The sequence below is a fragment of the Malurus melanocephalus genome, unplaced genomic scaffold, assembly GCF_030028575.1.
Source record: "Malurus melanocephalus ecotype Western Australia unplaced genomic scaffold, MMel_1.1 scaffold_218, whole genome shotgun sequence".
Classification (NCBI taxonomy): Eukaryota; Metazoa; Chordata; class Aves; order Passeriformes; family Maluridae; genus Malurus; species Malurus melanocephalus.
The window spans coordinates 81,452-95,897 of record NW_026623450.1 but is presented as its reverse complement, the minus strand read 5'-3'; the positions used below and the strand labels follow the sequence as shown (position 1 = coordinate 95,897).

The window sequence follows — 14,446 nt, the reverse complement described above, 5'->3', positions numbered from 1 at the left end:
TGGGGTCATGGATTTCTTGTCTGCAAGGTTGCTGTGTGCCTGAGGCTTGAAAAGTTTTATTTCAGGTAAGTATGCAGGGATAGGATGTGGCCTGTTAAATGTCACTTCACAGTGGTAAACAAAATTGGTATTTTCCTTAGATGACTATCATGGAGAGCTGAAGAACTTTGTTATAAATTCTTCCCTGGGGTATGCATGCCTCTCTCTGCTCCCTTATTGGGCTTTTACACGCATGCAGAGGTAGCAGTGCAGAGGTTTTCAAGAGCAGCYGGGAGAACACTCAGTAGTGTGGCAGGGATTTTTGTGTCACTTAACTTCATGGGGCCACTTTCTGCTCCAGGCAAGGACACAGCCTCGTACTGCCTGCAGACACCAGAGGCCAGAAGATGGGGAGACCCATCCTGGAAACCCTGGCTGCTGGTTTGAAGGACACAAGTTTTACAGACAGACTCCTACCAGCAGTTTAAGCCCTCCCAGCAGCAAAGCTCACGTTCCCTGCAGCAGCAAAGGAGGACCTGATGCTTCATGACTCTGGTAAAGGATGTCCACAGAGCTGTGACAACCCCTGTGCCCTCATGGTCTGAGCTGTAGCAGCTTCACAGAGAGCTGTGRTGAGAAATGCTCTCCAGTGTTGGTTTCCTGGGTAAAAACCCCATGTCTCCCCAAAGTCCTTGGGCTGTTCAATGATTTAGATGGTGTGTATGGCTGGGAAATGAGTTCCTGCCATATCCTCCTTTCCAACCATTGGCTCAGTCCACAGATGGCCATGTTCACACCGGACATCTTCTGTTAGYGCTTCAGGAGGTCTGATTGAATCTGTGTAATGTGCCCCACTGATACATCTGATTACCACTTGAGAAAAGGGCGTGTGGCCTTTGAACTTCCTTGAAGGAGCTCCCCTAGACCCATCCTACTCATAAAGAGGAAAACCTTGGACATCTTTTATTATGCTACAGCCTTGCCATACAATTTTGCAAATGGTGATATGAGATGTAGGGATGTTAGGGGGCATGATTCATGTTCTTTTTCTGAAAATGCGCTGCAAAATTGAAAGGTACCAAAATCTCCTTTTAGGAGTAATTAATTGCCGAAATTAATGAGTTGAGTGAAATCTGAAATATTAATCTGGAGATTGGAAGGGGAATTATAGTGTGGATACAAAAATACCTGTTGTTTTTCCTTTTCCCAGAGCACATTTCTAAATAGCTAGTACAGAAAGACCATCCATATTCTTTCAACACATTTTGTACTATAAACCTGAGTCTCTTTTATAAATCTCACTAATCAGCTTTTTTCATCTCTTTGTATATGACCTGTTTTAAAGTACACTATAAAAACAACACAGTGCTGAAGTTTAACTGAAGACTTGTCCAAAACGCAATCACTGTCTAAACATAAATCTTTTTCCATTATTTGGAAAGGATACATTTGTTTTCTGCTGGAGTGATGACACCACGTCAGGAAACTCTATCCTATTTTTAAAGTTCATACAAATGGCCTCCATTTAAAAAATGAGAAATTACCACTTACCCACATGCATGGGATTTGGATGGAGAAGACAAACCTGACTGCCATGGCCAACCCTGAATCTGTACTTGGACATGACTTGAGATGTTAAGTGATTGCACTACTGAAGTACTGAATTACTGATTACTGAAGTAATCTTCTGGGAGATTTTCAACCTGTCYTTCAGCTTTGGGCTRACTTATTTCTTTGAACAACTTGAYAGAAATCACTGGAGAGTGGGAGGAAGGGGAAATAAGAAAAGGGAGTGCTTTTCCACTTTTGCTTGGAAAGCTATGACTGAGTGCCAGGAGCTGACAGGGTGGTGTGGGGTKGGCAAGAAACCTGCAGCCTGGGAGGGGAGGTCAGGTGGGCTGATGGAAAAGAGTGGTYTGCTTTAGCCCAGTGTGCTGACCCTCATGTCATTCCTGCAGTCATACACAGCATCTCCCATCCTGGCACAGCTCATTTTGAGCTGTGATCATCTCTCATCCTGGCACTAGCTATTCCAAGGGTGCTCACCTTGGCCAGAAGAGCAGTTGAATAAAATTCACTAGCTCCTTTAGATCTCTACCCATGAAGAATGGATGAAATTATGATTTCATCATTTCATTTATACAGATCATCTCAGTTTTCTGTGGTCCTCAGATTACTGTTTACCTAACGAGCATATTTGCAGACAGTTTCACTGCAGTCACTGTGGGTTTTCTTTCCTCTGCATTGTTGATTTCTTCAATATTTTATTTTATTTTTAGGTTTTCTTCAAACAGCYGTCATGGGCTTCTTTGATTTTTGCTTTTATGATAACTGCAAGTCACAACAAAGTATCTAYTTCTCCTTATCAYAGAGGAACACTTCTAAATATAAATYTGTAAGTGATCAAAATTCAGAAGGAAAAAAGGCCTGGTTTTAGTGGGACCCGGTTCATAACTCCTCAGTGCTTTGGGGCCGGCAGCCCTTTAAGTTGGGAACYGTTTTGCAAGTCGTTTAAACTCCAGCTTTGATTAGAGCTATTAGTTCTGCCAGACAAAAGGAAGATATTTTCCTCCTCTTCCTGTGGGAAGCTTCAGAGCAACGTTCAACTGCCAGCTGGTCTTTCATGAGCAGTCTCAGATTTGAAATGTATACATGCTTAACCTCGAGCTCCCAGCCCAGATGACTGCAAACTTAGCTTCCCACTGGGCYGCCCCCCTTTCTGACGGCTGAACTGTTGTTCTCTCTTTGTTTGCTTATGTTGGAGGCTGCTAATGCTCAAGAATTAATGATGGCAGAGTGGGACAAGAACATTACTACCGATTTGTAACACAGCCTTGATAACATWGTTTGGCTGAGCACACTTGTAGGTCCTGGAGACTGGGTCGTTTTTGAAGGACAAACTGCTCTTCCTCTTTTCTTCATCAGGTATTTGGAGATGCGTTTCTCTTCTTCTGAAGAAAATTGGTCTTAAACCTGCTGTTTTCAAACAAGCAGCAAAATGCTAAATCYAAGACTTCTTTTCTTTAACCATTGCTTGGCTCTGCTGATTTACTGTGTTTGCACCCTGTTTTTGTCCCCTTCCAAAGCTGTGGACAGCACACAGACTTCTCTTGAAATCTTTTTGCTGGAAAGGAGGGACAGAAGCGGTCAGTTACCTACAGTTAAATATTCACAATGATCTGTGTGAAGTGCATACCATTGGTGTAACACCCTAAGGCTCCAGAATCTCAACTTTAGGAGTTTTAATATTGAAAGCAGTGCTGGCACATAGCCTTGATCTTGAATCGATGTTGGATGAACTCTGAGATCAGAGATTCTGCACAGCAGCACAGTTTCAATATTAACAGCAGCGACATTAATGTTACATCATAGCTACTGTGCACAGAACAATGGCTGGTGATCACCTTCCAACTTAAGGGATCTTGAAGCCAAGCTCTAGGTGTTTTTGTGGAGAACTTGATAGACATGTTTTTATTGAATATTTTACTTCCCTCCATAAAAATTCTCAGTAGTCCCATGAGGTAGCCCCTGGGTTCTTGACCTGCCAGCTGTATATAATAGGAAAAGGAGTCCTGTTTGCATCAAAGCCTATCACAGATATTTCTTCCCTGGACATTGCCAGGCAGGTGGGTGGCATTTGAGCTGGACTCACCTCTTTTGTTAGCCAGAAGGGTTGATCTCTTTCCTGATCATAAGATCTGTGCCTTTTTCTTTCTTCTAGCACCTCCTGAAAAGCATACCCAGTAAAAATAAAAGGGAATGTTTRCTACCAGTTCAGCCATCAGGCTGGGTCACTGGGGGAGCAGGACCTAGCAGAGGTCCTGCAGCAGAGGGAACCACAGGTGGGACTGTCTTTCTTGGCAGCCTTGAGTTATTGTGTCAGCTCAGCTGTCAAGTCTAACTTCTCCTTCAGCCTTGCTAAARATTGCAGACACCAAATTTATCAAATGAATGGTGTTTACCTGCACTTTATGACAAACTTCCCTTAGTGTGTACCAGAGGGGTTACAGGTGCCTAAAAATGCTCCAAATAATAATACCTCTATTCACAAGATCAAGTAAAGTCTTCACACAAGCAGGGTGGAGAAAGAAGGGTTTTTTTTTTCAGAATGTGGTGTCTCTTGTTGCTGCASCAACTCATATACTGGCCCAGGATTTCCCCATTAGCTGTTACCAGCAGCTGCTTCGTCAGTTCTGCCCCATCTTGTTTTTGTGTTTTAAGCACACCTGCACTTATGCCTAGGCTATAAAGCACTAGATTTTTGGGTTAATTGCAAATCTGGGCTAGCATCAACAGATTACATTTTTTTGTGTATATTAGGCTCAAGTACATGGAGGCCTTCACAGCTGGTCAAGAGTGCACAGCAGTGTTGATTTGTGTTTGTTGGTAGTGCTGGGAGTGGTTGGAATTAAACATGAGAGGTATCAAGGTTACAGGCAAAGAAAAAAATACTGCTGAACAGAGACTGTTGCTTGGTGAGTCAAAAGCATCAAGGCCTTGTTTCTTGTGTTGGGTGACTTTTGTTCCGGAGAGTTCTGGACTGTTGAAAGATCAGCTAAGGAAAGGTGCTTTGATTAGGGTGACCTCAATATTATTTATGTTTTTTAAAATAAATAGATTAAAACAAATACCAGGTGCATTAGACAAGATGAAATGCATGTTCTTCTGTCCATTGCAATAACTTGTTAGTATGAAAAACAGTGTTTTGATGACCTGGATAGGCTAAATACAAYTTCATGATGAGCCAACAGCCATTAACAGGTTTTTGTTGGAGTGTATTTTTCACTTGTGGTTAAGCAGTCTCTTCCACAGCGTCATTGCTCATATCTTGTCTGTACACTGAGGTTCCCAGCACAGATCAGGGTTCTTTTGTACYAGGCATCACAAAAACAGGTGAGAGCAGTCAAGAGCTTCAGCTTCTTGTGTTTCTAGCCCACCTTTTCATGGTCCTGACAACCCCAGTCCTGTGCTGAGTTTTCTATTCATAGAATGGTTTGGAATGRAAGGGACCTTAAARATCATCTYATTCTAACCCCCCTGCCAGGGACACCCTGCACCAGACCAGCTTCCACCCTGGCTTTAAACACTTCCAGGGATGRGGCATCYACAACCTCTTTGGGCAGCCCATTCCAGGGCCTCATCACTCTCACAGTAAAGAATTTTTTCCTAATATCTAAACCTACCCCTCTTCAGCTTGAAGCCRTTACCCCTTGTCCTATCTACARGTCCTTGCAAAGTCCTTTTCCTGATTTGTAGCCCACTTTAGCTACTGGAAGGTGCTTTAAGGTCTCCTTGGAGCCTTCTCCAGGCTAAACCACCCCAACTCTCTCAGCCTGTAATACTGATAATAGTTGAAATCTTTGGGAAGAGAAGACATCTGTTGGAGAGAAGCTGATAGACTTCCCTGTTTGTTGGGGTGGGGTTAAGTGCATGGACCTGGTTCASTCACGTATTTAATGCTTCTTTGTGTCTGTGTTAGACCGTCAGGTAGTTCAGTGTGGGCGGCTGAGCAGGGGTTATTGCACCATTGCGAACAAATATTTCCAGACATTCAAAGTTAACTAAAAGGGTTCCAACTCTTCAATCCAAAATCCATCAAATCTTAATGGGGAAAAAAAAAAAAAAAGGTAGCTAGACAGTACTTTTGTGCAACTTTTCACCTTCTGTCTCGAATTAAAATATTTGGAGCTGTGGTGTCTGTTCTAAAATCCCTACCCCCACCAGTAATTTTGCTCATATGTTATCCATAAATCTTGTCTGTTTTAAATGTTCCAACTAATAGTTAGGCAAAAAATTAAGCATAATGCTATGATTATCAGAGTCCATTTTTTGGCAGCCTGGGTGATGTTTTTCTTAAATAAGCACTGCAGTTTATCCTGATTAGAGATATGAAGGAATTATTCCTCTTCTTGGCGTTTTTTCTTTTGTTGTTGTTTTTTKGGTTTTGTTTCTTAATATGAGGATTTAGGAGTTCTGCACTCGTTTTGCAGGAATATAATGTGTGATTTGGCTGGATCTTTGAAGTGGTAATATTATAAATCTCCCAATCACCATTGCCCAGTCTGTTTTAGCATTCATGTGCCTAATTTCTGTTTGTAATCTGATTACTGGCTTGAGCTGCTCCGGCTTGCAGCCTATTGCTATGCATTTACTGTACTCCCTGGGACGCGATAGCCTGACAGCTCCAGTCCTGTGCTATGAAAAATCTCTACACGATATTGCYAAGACAGGCCTAAGGGCTGTGGCTGCTTGAGAATTAGCTGCTATTGTAGTTTCTCTTTGCCGAATCCTTTGTTTTGTGCAACCATGTTCAGAAATCCTTGGATCTCCAGCTATTTGGGAAATGTTAAATTCTCTGAGGAGCAAGGTAAGAGTTCCAGGCAGATAAAGGAAAATGCAGTTTGTGTGTGTTTAATCTCTTGTATATATGTGTGCATGTGTAAATATTGTTTGACTGGCTCTCCTGCAGCTGCATTAGGCACTTTAGCAATCAGTATGCAGTTAGTCACCTAGGCTATTTTGTTATTTCCTAAAGGACACTTTTGAGAGATCCGATTAGATGGATCTTTTAATTAGCTTAGCATGCCACCGACTTAGGGCCTTTAAATATACTAAGTAACACTGGAAGGTTGCATCTACTTTTTCCTTTTAGATTCTGCATTTTAAATTTCCTGTATATTAAATTATGGTTAGTGGTTTTATCGGGTAGTTTGTACCTAAGAGGGAGGGGAACTTGACTGAACAAATGGTTAAACTTGTGAGCAAGTCTGATTTACACTTCAATAAATATACTTTTAATTTAAAATAAAAATATTTAAAATTGCTACAATATGATGTTTAGAATTCTTCAGTAAAAAAACAGAACAAAATGCTGTTGCARTTATTTTCCTTCTGTCTATTAAGTACTGTGAGGGTAGGTTTTTTTGTCTTTAAATTAACCATTGAATAAGACTCTGCTAAACTGATGTTTCTTTTGTGGCATATTTATTGTTTTAGATGCAGAGTTGTTTTACTTTTCCTCCTGTGTATTTAAGACTTCCATATTGTGGCAAGTTAGTTTTATTGGACTTTAATCCCCCCGCATGGTGTTTGATTTGAACAGGAGGAMATGCATAAAATATCAAAACCGTGTAATGGAATTTAATTATCTGCTAAGTTTTTCTGTGTTTGGGGTGTGGGGGAAGATTGGAGCTCRCCCCTGTGAAGCACAGCAGAGTTTTAAGATGATTTTGAGGCATTATAGATGTGGTATGTGTGAATGTTGCTGGGTGTGTTTAAGGGGTGGCAGCAGCCAAAGGGGCTGATGTGCCCCCTCAGCAGCYCTTCTCCCTCCCTGCTCCCAGRGAAGCAGTGCAGGCTGCTTTCTTCCGTTCTCACATTCCCTCCCCGCTTTTGGCCGGGCTAGGCAGAATTTCCCTGTGGTCTGCTTGTGGTTTTCATGGTGGACAGCTGTTCCAGCGCCAAAAATTCTAGGATGGGTTGTATCCTGTTAGAACAGCTATAAATCTAAGATGTGCCTGGTTCTGATTAGCTAAGCTGATACTGAGCTGGGCTTTGGAAGTTAGTGCAGAGTCTTCTCAAAGTAAATCTGGCCTTTTTAGAGGATCTGTATGGCTCAGAGTATTCTTTTTAATGTTGTAGTATAAAATATAATGGTTTATATACCATTCACTCTGTTTTCCTTATAATATTCTGTTTTGATCTAACAAGATGTTTCTGTGTAATCTGTGTGGGTTAATCTCCATTTAATGGAAAGAGAAAATGAATGTTAACAAAAACAGGAAAAAGTTGTCTATTAAAGTTGAAGAATGCTGTTAGCAAAGCTGCTTGAAATCTGCAYTGACTTTTGGCAGATGCCTAAAAATGCCTTTTTGCACATTTTAAGCTTCTTTATCAAGTGTTAAAATCATCTTTCTTTCTGTTACTTTTTTTTTACCTTTTTTCAATCTTTATACCTGTAGAGGTGGCAGAAGAAATTGAAGAGGATAAAAAGCTTTGAAGGGCATAGGTAAAATGTACATTCTCGAAATTAAGAGCCATATTGTCAGCTATAATAAGTTTCATTAAACCTTTTCTGCAAAAATACATTCTACCTGGACTTAAAACACTGTGCAAAAGGAAAAAAAAAAATTTTTGCAGTTAGATCTTCTTTGAATAGTTAAATCTGAGCTCTGAGGTAGTGTAAGAGGAGTAAAGCTGCATTTGAATTGTAAGTCTGGGTCTGTCTTTGAAAAATAAAATTATTGCCATATCAGAGACCAGCTGTTTATTAATTTAGGGTCTTGGGTAGTAGATTTAATACAGATGGGGATGGAAGGCAGTTTTTCATTGGGAGTAAGGCATCAGTAGCTCCATGTGTTTTGCACAGCAGTCACAGAGCAGGACCTGCTCCCTGGCTGGCAGTGCTCTGAGTTCTCCTGATTGCATCCCAGGAGATGGAGGGGGAGGGTGCTTGGAGCACTGCTCTCCCTTCCACTGGTCATCATTAAACCCTCTGGTGATGCACTTGATTGCAGAAATGGAAAAGTTTGGTCAGGGAGAGGGTGAGGAGATTGCCCATTGCTTGTTGTGGTTCACAGTTTTGGGAACCTGGAAGCTTTGCAGTGCMTGCTTTCTGAACATAAGGCTGCATCTGACACAGTTTTGCTCTCAGTGTAAACATGTTCCTCTGTGAAATGCATGTTGTAAGGCTATTCACAAAAAAATGGGAGCTTCCAAACAGTAGGCAATCTTCAGAAATATTTCTGTCATGGATGGTGTAATACTGTTCCAACAGATCCTCAGCTGGACAACTCTTGGCTTCTGCAGTGAATATGCAGTTTTTATAGCATTGCCAGGCTGCAGCCAAGAAGCCTCTTGCTGCTTGCAGCAATTCTCATTTGCAGAGTGCTTCATAAACATGTCCCCTGCCCATTTTACAAGTTGTCAAACAGTGAGTTTAAATGATCAGCCCAGGCTGCAATGCTACACCCCAAATATTATTAGAACATGGCATTTCCATGAAGTGTTGATGCTTTTGGMATGTCTTCTGTCAGTACTCATTTTTGCAAGGCTTTGGTTTATCACCAWCTTGGACATGGTGCTCCTTTGCCTAGAAAGAAGGCCTCTGCACAGTCTTTTGCAGGGGAAAAAGGCTGTGATTGGAAACTATAACCTAGTTTACCAAAAGTTCCCCATTTATTCCAGCATTCTCACAATTGTGTGGTTTTTTTTTTTTTCTCTTTCACAGATTTTGCCAAAGGAAACTCAATCAGATTTAAGCCTTCACGATTGATTCTAAGGAAGAGAGCATTAAGGTAAGGTCCGGGTTTTCTTGCTCAGTGAAGATGACTGGTTGGAGTAACTTCCCATCACTGTTTGAATCCACATTTATTCTTTAGTCAGGAAATGTGATTATTTGTCCTCTCACAGGACCAAGCTTTTGCTTAGAGCAGATGCTCTGAAGTGTTGAAAACACCAACTGCCTCTTAAATAATGTTAAAATTTATAGCTGACGTTGCTAAAGGAAAAGTCCCACAGTGCCCTGAGCCTCCTGCTGTTGCAGTGCCCCTTTTTCCTTGCATGGCATGGACAGAGTACAGACAATCAGTGTGAGCAGCCTGGAACACTTACCTGTCTGTAAAAGCAGGAGGCTGCAGTGGAGGAGTTAATTGCACATCCTTGCAGGGAGCAATCTGGGGCACAGAGAAAAGGGGGACACTGCAGAGGAATGGGCAGGTGGTGTTGCTTCTGTACAGGGCTGTGCTGCCTCCTTGTCTGCACTCTTAGGGCACAGCAGTGAGGAGATGCAATTAAACAGTTAAGCAAGATGACAGGTCACATTCCTTCTCTCTTCCCATCCTTTCTCCAGCTGCTTTTTGTTATTTTTTGTGCCTGCTGGCCTCATTCATAACAGCACAGAGAGGTCAGGAGATGGGGACAGACCCTTGCCCCAGCAGCCAGAGGTTCCATTGGCTCAGGAATTCACCTGCCACAGGTGCTGTAGGAGCACAGGCTCATGTTTGAAAGCTTCTTTCCAGTCAGTGCACCCTCCTACAGCTCACCTGGCTCCCTGCTGTGGTGTTTCTCAGGTCCTGCAGAGAGGTGCATATGTGTGCAGGACACGTTGTGCTGTGAAAGCAGCCAGGGGAAAGTGGCAGTGAAAGTAGTAGGGAAGGGCGTGAGTGTAAAATGGACCTTTTGCATGAGAGTCAGGGAAGGAAATGCTCCTGCAGGTAAAGGAAGAGAAAGTGAATACCAAGCACGCAGCTGGCAGGTGTACAAGTAGATTTTGTATTTCAATCATAAAACCTCAGTATAGGCCATAGCTTTAATTGGGATGGCAGGTCAGTGTTACCAGTGGCATTTGGATCAAACTTCTGGTTGCTTTTGGGCATGTAACTAGGTTAGTGGGACAGCTATTTAGAAACCGTATGCTGCTGCTGCAGCAGTTGAAGTTTTCAGCCTGGAATCCCTGATGTACAGAGTGCAGCTCACACTTATTTTGGAGGTTGCCAGAACAGTGTAACTACTGAGATTGTCAAGTACTCTGCTAATGCTACATTATACATTGTTTTTTAAAAAAAAAACTATTGACATTGTGAAACATTGTCGCCTGTCTTTTAGCAGGAATCATCTGGATTCCTGAACTTTGGAGAGTATAATGAGTTTTTTGGGAACCTGAGGCCAAGCCACAAACAAATCCTGTATGAAACAAACTGGTGGGGCTTCATGCTTTTGATTGCATTTCATGAACCATGATCACAGTCTATATTTCAGACAAGGAAAGGACAAGAACTTCCTCTTTCAGTGTCTAGATTTAACAGGGACTTTGAGAAAAATTTCTTGCAAACTTCTTTTTTTTTCATTTAGTTAGAGAAACCCATGTATTCCCTAATTATTTTAATAATAAGTGTGCATAGCCTAGCTCTTAAGTGCAGAAATTCATTGTGCTGCTGCAAACAATCTGCACCTAAATTTACAGCATGACTAGATGTAGTTGTGGTATTTCTAGAAGAGGGTTTTGGATGAGTTTGAAGGTACAATACAYTTGGCAATCCAAGTCTGTCTGACTCTGCTTAAGCAACTGAATTGATGCTTCGACTGCTCTTCCAACAGAGAAGCTAATAAAGCAGGGAAATGTCTGGATAAATCCCTTTGAGGAAAAAGGGATGTCTTGTTAGGGAATTACTTAMAAGTTTATTTTTTAAAAYRTTTAAAAGYGGTGATGAGTAGCCTCCTGATTTTTTTTTTCCTATTTGGAAGTGCTGTAACATCATTTCAACTCAATTTAGATTCCTAATGAATGTTCTTATTGAACACTGTGRCATGTCCTAAATATGCCTGCTTTCATTTTTAGAACTAATTTGATGTATGTGTCTATAAATACTCAATTGTTTGGCTTGACTCTGTCATCTTCAGAGCAGTGGTGTCTGAGTCCTCTGTGCATGGGAAAGCAATGTAATTACACATTGGATCAAAATACTTTGTTTTTCCCATGTCCAAATATTTAAAACAAGCAAGTCCACCTACAGCTTAGCAAAAGAGAGCAAAAAAAGCCTCTGAAGAGATAAAACTCTAGACTTTGGATAAAATAGTATATGAAAATGGTTACTCTTTTAAAAATAAGCAGTAAAGGTTGACAGTCTGTCCAGAAGGAAATGGAAAATGAGAGCATAAGGGAAACCATGAAGGAAATTTCACAAAGCAGATAACCTGTGATTCTGTGTAGTGCAGCGAGGGTTAAGCTTAGGAAGTTTGTGGTTATTTAAGGAATTTTAATGAAAACTGCCAGTGAGCAAAGGTTGCAAGCCACCCTCTGTACAAAGCAGGAGGGARCTCACATACAGGAAGAACTGGATGACCTTGAGGAGTAATAGAAAAAGGATGTAATGTAATAATACTAAGTGCACAGTTGGGCATTGGGGGCTGATAAATTTTTCTGTCACTTGCAGCTGATGAAAGCAAAGCCTTTGCATATTAAGTTTCTCATGCAGGATTGAGCAACCAATATAATGTATCTGTAAAAAGCCAAATGTGTTGTAGATCCCAGCATTCAGTGAGCTAGTCACATAATAATGCTTTCTCTATTAAAAATCCTATTTTCRTAAGATACTGATAATACTCAAATCTGGAATCAAGACTACCCAGTTCTGGTCACCATACACAAAAAAAAGATTCCTTAAGGCTGGAATAAGCAGAGATCATTTTAGCAGATGATCAATGAGATGCAGAGCCTGTCTTGAAGAAGCTGAGTACATATAGATAACCTCTSTTAAGAAAAATAAGTAAGGTAAATGACAACACTGGCAGGAGAACAAATGGATASAAACCCAGTGAAAGACATTTAAACAGGTTTAAAGGACCTGTGCCTTCAAAGTCCCTGGAACTCCCTGGGGGGAGGAGCAGGAGAATGTAACTAGTTTACAAGCAATCCAATAATACAGTTGTTTTTAGAACCAGCAGGCTGGTGCCAGTCCTGATTCCATGATTTTACCCTTGGAAATTTATGTAGGAATTAGGCATTATGGTGGTGTTTATGCMCAGTTAATTGAAACAAGGATTTTGCTGTTTGAGTGAAAGCTTTTCTGTACCAAGTCCCTTGTTTAAGGAGACTTAAGGTGCTGCACTGTCCCAGGCATTATGGAAGCAAGTGGAGATACTGCTAAATAAAGCCCAGGTATCCAAAAGTCATGAGCTGGATCCTTCAGCACTTTTATCTTAGGTAATTAAGTTCATTTGGCAGAATAGTTTGRGGTTGGTCTATAGCTTTAGGCCAATATTATTTGTGTTTTTCAAACTCATCCTCATCTAAAAGGAGTAGAAACTGCTTTCAAATGGGAACTGRGTGTCCCTCCATCCGTGGTTCTCCAGAAGGTGTGTCTATAAGAAAATAACATGTTGTGAGACAGTAGGAATTACAAGTGTTGGCAGTGTGGGATTAGGCACAGAGAAACACGTGGTTGGCTGTCTGAGGCTCTGCCCAGTCTCAGATGACACATGGATCCATTTGCTTGTGGCTGCTGTGTGCTATTTTTTCATTGTGTTTTGATCTTTGTTCAGTTCAATTACAGTGTGTTTGCCCTGTAAGGATACATAGTTCTCTCTAATGGACAGCTTATTGCAGCTCTTCATCTTCTATTTGCTATTTTTTGTAGTGGCTAACACTGCTTTTCTTGGCAGTACCTGGAATAATTTCTCTAAGTGCAGTTGTTGGAGACAATTTGCAGCAGGTGGCATTTTGCCTGGTTGTGGCACAGCCCAGTTTCTTCATTGTCATTTCAAGGGTTTTATTCTTCCCCTCAATATCTTAAAAAGGAATKTTATTTATAGACAATAAAGAAGCAAATACTTATGAAAAATGTTATTATTCAATATATGCTAAAACTCTTTCCGATGAGAATTGTTCTTTGGAAGTAGTGAGTACAGAATTCATACACTTGAGAAAAAAAAAAGCCATTTAAAGTCCGTCCTAAGGAAGGATTTTCCAACAGTAGGACTGTGTGGTTTTTCTTATSAGAATGATGTTAAATCAARTGACRCATCACAACAGTGACAAAATKAAGAACCTGGGAYCACTGTGAGGATTTGTATCTGCTAYRCCTGTCTACACAGTTTTTTAAAGGTTTTAGGACCATTGTAAGTTTTCTTAGGMCCAGCTGGGATAGTTTAGAAGTCATAATGGCAGAATACAGTACTCAGCTCTGTATTTTTAAAAATTGAAGACAAAAAGCCTTGCGTACAAGGAGGAACACCTCCTCCAAAAAAGTCTCTGTAAAGAGTTAATATTACTTTAGACCATGATGACATCTGCATTTTGCAGTTAAATTTTGTATATTTAATGARGATATTTAAAGAAATATTTTATTTCATCTAAATGGGCATTTTTCCTGTTTTGAAAAGACATGGTATAAAATTCATGGCCTGACACTCATATTAGCTTATTATAAACTGTGTRAGATCCAGAGAACAGTGCAGTAACRACAATAGGGTAGTCGTGCAGAAAGCTTTTAGGTGGCGTGTACATGCCGTACTGCATTTGATGACATATGTTTTAATATTTATGAAGAACCATTCAATATAGATTATTTTAAATGTAATTGCTTAGTTGAGCATTTTGAAGGCTGTCTCCAGTCAGTAATTTAATGCAAAAATGTGCCACTGTCAGTTCCAAACAAGTTTCAAATTATGTTAGGTTTGGCTTTCTGAGTTTCTTGGGGTATTTCTTAGCTCATTCTTATGGAAAATATTTACTTTGGTATCTCTGTTAAACTATCCTGCAGTAAATTGGTTGTGTCTTGGGTTTATTTGATTTGTAGCAGAGACACCCACAGTTCTGTAAAACAGATGTTGCTTTTAGTTTTCAGAAGGAGTTCTCGTTTGAAGATAAGGAAGAACTTGCGAACAGCACAAAGGATATTGATGCTAATCTCTTAGCAGTACTTCCAAAAGGTAGGTAAGGGAGACACTGCACGAACACAAGTGGTAA

The 14,446-nt window shown here is 40.7% G+C and overlaps 1 protein-coding gene across 7 annotated transcripts in view; it reads left to right on the top strand.

Moving 5' to 3' along the window:
- The window catches only part of SVIL (supervillin), a 98,717-nt gene that overhangs the window by 25,679 nt on the left and 58,592 nt on the right, over positions 1-14,446 (top strand). For all 7 annotated transcript variants that reach the window (XM_057374150.1, XM_057374152.1, XM_057374153.1 and 4 more), the window contains exons 2-3: positions 9,209-9,275; positions 14,318-14,409. In XM_057374150.1, the coding sequence (XP_057230133.1) occupies positions 9,209-9,275; positions 14,318-14,409 (159 nt within the window). The remainder of the gene's footprint in view (positions 1-9,208; positions 9,276-14,317; positions 14,410-14,446) is intronic.